Consider the following 6,908-nt stretch of genomic DNA (forward strand, 5'->3'; position numbering starts at 1 on the left):
TAGACATCATTCCAATGTTTAATAACTTTTCTGGCTATTCCTGCCCCTCTTCCCATTAGAACCTTACAGATTTTCAGTCTAAAATAGATTCTAACTTTGAATCTACTACAATGTCAGAGATTTTAAAATATGTGAACATTTTCATGCATAGGTACTACACCTCCCACCCTCCAACCCCCGCCCCAAGAATGAGTGATAGCTTTCCTCAGATTCTCTCTGGTCTTAGATGTCCCGCTTCTAATGTTAACAGGTACTGTTCTAGAGGTGGGAGTCGTCCTGACTCTAGATGACTCCTTTTTTTTTTTAACAAGTCCTTAAAAAAAGGCACGAGTCAAAAGTGATTCCTACAACTATTCTCCTCTACAACATTATCGAGTTTCTTCCTAGAGATTTTCTTAAAATTAATTGTTCCTTCTTTTCCAAGTACTGATTGAATGGCAGCTCCTCTGTGGCTGTGACTTCTTATGCCCACATCAGAAACCCGAGCCTTGGAAGCACACTGACAGCTGATACACAGGGTAAAGCAAGTTGTATTTTTATAGGTAAATCAACACACCTGGCAGAAATCTATGTCACTAAATCATAGTTCAGCAGTGTTTCAGAACAAAGCTGGAGCCATACCTTTCTGTAATCATCTGAACTTAATCGTGTAGTGCCCTACACACTTGGCACAAGTGTAATGTGTGCTACGCTCACCATTAAAGGGGCCACAAAGAACCAAGCGCATATAGAGCACATTAAAAAGAGATCTCTGCTGTCCCAAATCAGACTTGAAACCAAAGGACAGCCACAGTAAACATCAGGTATTTCATCACAAATTTTGCATGGTATCCTTAACTTAGAAGTGCTTTGGTAGGATAATCTAGATAGCCTAGGGCTCTCTGACGCTGTCCAAACAGGTTTGAAGGAAAACGTTTACCTTCCCTTTGGCAAGTATTCTTCAGTAGCAAGCAGAAGAGTGCCCATCCCCCATTGGCCCTCCTGGAGCCTGCTTTAATCACGTGATCCACTTTCCCAGGGCCAACTAAGTAAATTCAGTCCCTTAACCTACATACTAAAGGGAGCTTGTGATCCGGCCTGAGAAGAGGCGCATGATGGCCGGACTGGACAACTTCTCAGGTCTCGGCTGTCTTCTGCCCCTCAACCCCAGCTGAGAGCTCTTGTTGCCTTTCTGTCAGCCGTGTCCCCGCCCCATAAATGAGCTCCTCTGTGGCCTTCCTGTTCGCCCCAATCAACTGACACCACTTCTACCTTCATATTACGTTTTCTTTCGCCGACACACTGCCTCATATTGAGACATTGTGTCCTCACCCTCCTCCTTGACGGCCAGCTCCTGGAAAGCTGGTCTTGGTGTGTCCAGTGGTGCCCCCGACATGGCTCGACAACCGTCCCATTGATCTGAGCTCTATAGATAAGGCGAGGGTCCCTGGCGCCAGTGCAGGACTAAAAACCCAAGTTGGAACCCCAGGACTACGCATGCTGGACGTGCTTTCAAAGGCAGCTGCTTCCAAACAGTGAAGCTGCAGGTCATGGGGATGGATTCTGTGTGTCTAGCGAGTCAGAAAAGTGAAGGGGGTGGCCAGACTTTCTGTTTGCAGCAAAGTCTGAGGGCAGCACCTCAGCCTTTTACGTCCATCTAGCTAATACGTGACCCATGTGGATCCAAAGCACCTGGACTTTCTGCTGTATCCGTTTTTGTTATTACATATGAGCATTTCCAGGGAATCTGTTGTTTCATTTTCTGAACAATGTAACTTAGTTGACAATTACTTTGGTAACCTTGTGGTTCTAGCCGGTGATGTGCGAGAAACATGTTTTTCTCCTAGTACTGAGTGCTAACTTTGTTCTCCTTGGGTAGACTGAAGGGATTCTTTTTCAAAATACAGTTGAAAAATCACACTGCCCTGAGGAGGTTTTCCATATCCCATGTGGGGCCTCCTTGCTGGGCAGAGCGGTTCCACTGCTTGGCTGACCTAACCCTTTGTTACTCAGGAATTTTGTCATTCAGACACCTCCTTGGTCCTCCCCTGGATAACAGGATTGTTTGTTACGGGGCAGACAGCTCCCGTAAGTGAAGAGGATATCGGTGTATTTGATTCTAGCAGGACCAAGCCCAGGGTTGAGAATCCACCTATTCACGAAGAGAAGGAAGCTTCTCTTGTGGATCCTGTGTTCTGTGTGGGCATTGTCCCGAGGTATCAACCAGCTCAGGATGTAGTTAGGGAGCCCAAAGCAGGAGAGGTGATTTCCATGGAAAACAAGGAAAATTAGCAAAACCTGTAGACCCTCTACTGAATAATGTTGTGTTTAGGTTACTCGGTTTAGCAAGTTTGTCTGCTTCCCTTCACACACAGACTCCACCCCCGACCCTACCCTCACGCAGACAAAACGGGCAAAACGAACAAACCCCACAGAAAACAAAAGTCCGAAGTTGTCAGATTTGGTGTAGGGTAGGTTTACGTGTATATTGTCCTCACTCCCTGCGGGCACTGTTCTTAACACGCTTAAGCTCACTTAATCCTCGGCAGCAGCACCGGGCAGCAGGTGCTCTCGGCCACTTTGCAGTAAGGAAGATGTTCAGAGAGAAACCAGCATCGTCTCTGAGTCCCTGGAGCTGCTTTGCCACATAGAAGTGAATCCTCACTCTGTTTCTCTTCCCTCTCTTTCAGTTTCCCCAGCAAGAACATCCCCCAAGATGGCAGAGGAGAGCCCCAGTACCAGCGACTGCGTGTCCTTCAGCGTGCTCACCTGGGACCAGGTGAGCCGGCTGCATGAGGTCCTGACCGAGGTCGTACCCATCCACGGACGAGGCAACTTCCCCACCTTGGAGATCACGCTGAAGGACATCGTGCAGACAGTCCGCGGCCGGCTGGAGGAGGCGGGCATCAAAGTGCAGGACGTCCGGCTGAACGGCTCCGCGGCCGGCCACGTCTTGGTCAAAGACAACGGGTTGGGTTGCAAAGACCTGGACCTCATCTTTCACGTGGCTCTGCCCACGGAGGCCGAGTTTCAGCTGGTCAGGGATGTGGTTCTGTGCTCCCTCCTGAACTTCCTGCCAGAGGGCGTGAACAAGCTGAGGATCAGCCCAGTCACCCTGAAGGAGGCGTACGTCCAGAAGCTGGTGAAGGTACGCACGGACACTGACCGCTGGAGCCTCATCTCCCTCTCCAACAAGAACGGGCGGAACGTGGAGCTGAAATTCGTGGACTCCATCCGGCGTCAGTTCGAGTTCAGTGTGGACTCTTTCCAGATCATCCTGGACTCCCTGCTCTTCTTCTATGACTGCTCCAGCCACCCCGTCTCCGAGCACCTGCACCCCACTGTCATCGGGGAGAGTGTGTACGGGGACTTTGAGGAAGCCTTGGACCACCTGCAGAACAGACTCATCGCCACCAAGAACCCCGAGGAGATCCGGGGCGGGGGGCTGCTCAAGTACAGCAACCTCCTGGTGCGGGACTTCAGGCCCACCGACCAGGACGAGATCAAGACCCTGGAGCGCTACATGTGTTCCCGGTTCTTCATCGACTTCCCCGACATCCTCGAGCAGCAGAGGAAGCTGGAGACCTACCTGCAGAACCACTTCGCTGAGGAGGAGAGGAGCAAGTACGACTACCTCATGACCCTGCGCAGGGTAGTGAACGAGAGCACCGTGTGCCTCATGGGCCACGAGCGCAGGCAGACCCTGAACCTCATCTCCCTGCTGGCCCTGCGCGTGCTGGCCGAGCAGAACATCATCCCCAATGCCACCACCGTCACCTGTTACTACCAGCCCGCGCCGTACGTCAGCGACGGCAACTTCAACAATTACTACGTGGCCCACTCTCCGGTCACCTACAGCCAGCCCTACCCCACCTGGCTGCCCTGTAACTAACCTTGAGACCCGAGGGTTTCCGCAGGGGGAACCCCCGTAGGGCGAGGGCTCTCAGGTAGGGGAGACTCCTTCTAGATGTAGTTGTTTGGCTTTTAAAGGGGAACTCAGCTCTGATTCTGCTTTTTTTTTTTTTTTTTTTTTCTTTGTGTGCCCATTGGAATGGGTCTCCAGTATATCATGAGCCAACCCTAAAGGGACCTGTTATTTCCAGTGCCACTTTGGAAAATGCTATAGGAACTATGACCTATCCACATCTTTCCAAGACAGACACTAACATGCCGTGTTCCAGACATCGGCACGGGGCCGTCTGAGCTCCGTGCGGTCATTGAGCTTGGGAAACACGTGGGCAGTGTAGAAGTCTCCAGCTGCCGGGCTTCTCACTGGAGCCTAGGGTAGGGGATGTCGGCCCTCACTTGGAATCCTCGGCACTTACGTGAAAGTTGTGCGGATGGTCGATTTTCTTGTGTCAGTTTTAGTCCCGCAGAAAATGGTAAACGTGAGGGTGTTCTTGTGGCTTAATTTTTGTTCAAGGGACGAAACTGCTTATGTTCATTCTCTGTCAGCAGAGCTGAGGATTTCTCTCCTCAATAAACCAAAGCCGATAGCTGGAGAATTACTATCTGGTTGGAAGTGGTTGATGGTTTAGATGCTGTGCTATCACGAGGAGTTGTGAGAGATTGCTGAGAGAAAAAAAAAAAAAATTAAAAAAAAAAAGACCTTTTCTTGAAATGTAACTTGAAAACAAAATAAACCGTGCAACATAATGTCCAGTAGAATTGTGGTGGGGGATTGTAAATAGGAAACGTGAATGTTCAATTTTTCTTTTCTTAGAAGTGAGGAATTCTTATTGAATGACACTTTTTTGTTTCCCTCATCAGCTCATTGCTTTTGTTTTGCCCTTCCCAAGACTAAGGATTGTGCCGAGTCTAGGGTCTTTGCCGTAACCGATGTGAGGGTCTTCCCATGTTTTAATCGGAAACCCATTTTGGTCACATTCCAAGTGTGACCGGCTGTTTTTTCTGGAGTACTTTGGCCGATTTCTGTTTTTGTTTTTTCAAAAATAGTGGTTTCCTTCTCCAGGCTTTTTGGACAGCAAACAAATCCAGGGATTTCAGTAGATCCGAGTGACCTGTGGAATGGTCCGCGCCTGCGGGCAGAGTTCTCTGGTTTAAAATTGCTTTAGATTCGCACCTGCTGTCCCTGTGCTGCGTGTGAGGTGGGCGCTCCTTCCGTCAGCGGGGCCTCGTGTGTGTCCGAGCCCCCGAGGCATCCTCAAGAGGATTCCTGCCGGTGTATTTGGGAAGAATTGAGAGGATGAAGAAGAATCTTCCTTACTCTGGTAGATTGACCATACTTGTTTATACTCTGCACTTTAGAAGGCAAACAGTGTTAATCTCTAGTCTGAAGCAAGCTTAGCAAATGGGAGAATTCTAGGCTACTGTTGCGTTCCCAGTAGAGTAAGGGACTTCGTGTTTCGAAGCTTTTCGTGGGATCTCTTAGAAAGCATCACTTTAGGGTATCAAGGGCAAAGAAACTCCATGTTGCCAGCCAGCTTAGTTTCTTGAGTGATTTAATTAAATCCATGCTGCTGAGTTTTACTTTCTCTTGTGGCCATAAAAATCCCGAGCCCTGAGTGATTGCTTTCTCCTTGCTTGAAGCAATGAAGTTACCTTAATGCTTAGTAGAAAAGGAGTGGTGTACCTTTTTCTGAAGATTATATTTTCAGGTTTTTCTCTGGAATATGTTGTCCTCTTGAAAGCAGATCGGGCATGACTGAAACCCGAGGCTTAGTTGGTGTCCATGTTGTGGACTAGTTGAATAGAAGCCACTTCTTAGTGTAACCAGCTTCTGTTTCCCTGTGAACCAGTAGTTATATTTGAATTCACTGGCTTTGAGTCAAGGCTGGTTCTACCTTGAGGCGGGTCCTGGGGTGCTTCAGTGTTAAAAAGGGCAGTGAAGAGTGAGCCCCGACTTTAAAAACTCTGTGGTCATCCATGACCTTAAAAGGCTGCCATTGTTGTCAAATGGCAACATGTTTGCACAAAGATGACAGATCTGTTTAACCAAAGCTCTGAAATATGACAAAGCCACCAGCATACGCACTTGCTCTCAGAAGTCAGTATTGCTTCTACTAGAAGGCTTGTGGATCAGGGTAACGAGGGTCCGGATGAAGATGGGATCAGAACTGCATCAAGTCATTAAATTTCCGGTTTGTCCTTGGCGTTCTGTCTGCTGTCTGGTACTGGTCCTCCTTTAAGGATGAAGGGAGGCACAGAAGTTGCTAGAAATCCCCAGCCCCCCCCCCCCCCCCCCAGTTATTTACCACCATTGCACAATGGCCATCTCGATAGACTCCCTTCACCTGAAGTTCTTAGTCAGCCCAGCTGTTTTGAAGTTAGAGGGTAGACCTGTGTTCCGGCACCATCAGGGTCAAAAGCTGCCCTCGCCCAAAGCTGCACTTTTAAATACCACCCTGGTCTAGTGGTGTCTCCATCTGCTCTGTGAGCCTCTTGCCTGCCTCAGAACAGGTAACCTTGAATTTCAGGTGTCTGGAAATTCTAGCTGGAACCTGCCTTTTGTGCTGCTCACACAAGCACCAGGTACTCTGAACTTGTACTGAGTCCAGTGGTTCCTCTTCTTTGTGTGTTGAGTAATATGAAACTTGGCAGTGGCAAAGGGCACTAAAGTTCAAGTGCAAGTTCTAATATAAATGGAAGCAGCCTCATTTGCTTCAGGACTCCTAGCAGTTTTCTGATGCTTTCTGCAGGCATGTTACCCCAGCCTGTTTCTTGGAATCAGGCTGAGCAGCTGTGAGATGAAAGCTGTACCTTTTCCCCCATGCGTTGGCAGAAGAGGACACGCTAAATTCCTGGCCTCGAGCTTCATCTCACCTTTAATTCTTACCTTGGCAGTGAGACACTATTCCTCACTCAATAACTTCAACTCTGAAACTAAACTACATCACTGACACCTTCAAAGCAGGGTTCCTGCTGACTGCACATGGGAGGTGGCATGGCTCACAGCTGGGAGGGCCTCG

The 6,908-nt window shown here is 48.8% G+C and overlaps 1 protein-coding gene across 1 annotated transcript; it reads left to right on the plus strand.

The window, feature by feature from the left end:
• The first annotated feature begins 2,683 nt into the window (after positions 1-2,683).
• On the plus strand, positions 2,684-3,871 carry TENT5C (terminal nucleotidyltransferase 5C). Its single transcript, XM_065889539.1, has one exon. The coding sequence runs from the start codon at positions 2,696-2,698 to the stop codon at positions 3,869-3,871; it is 1,176 nt and encodes a 391-aa protein (XP_065745611.1). The 5' UTR covers positions 2,684-2,695.
• Positions 3,872-6,908: the final 3,037 nt, after the last annotated feature.

The sequence above is a fragment of the Phocoena phocoena genome, chromosome 1, assembly GCF_963924675.1.
Source record: "Phocoena phocoena chromosome 1, mPhoPho1.1, whole genome shotgun sequence".
Taxonomy (NCBI): Eukaryota; Metazoa; Chordata; class Mammalia; order Artiodactyla; family Phocoenidae; genus Phocoena; species Phocoena phocoena.

Coding starts and splice junctions, on each gene's coding strand:
- TENT5C (XM_065889539.1), top strand. CDS start 2,696: ATGGCAGAGGAGAGCCCCAGTACCAGCGACTGCGTGTCCTTCAGCGTG.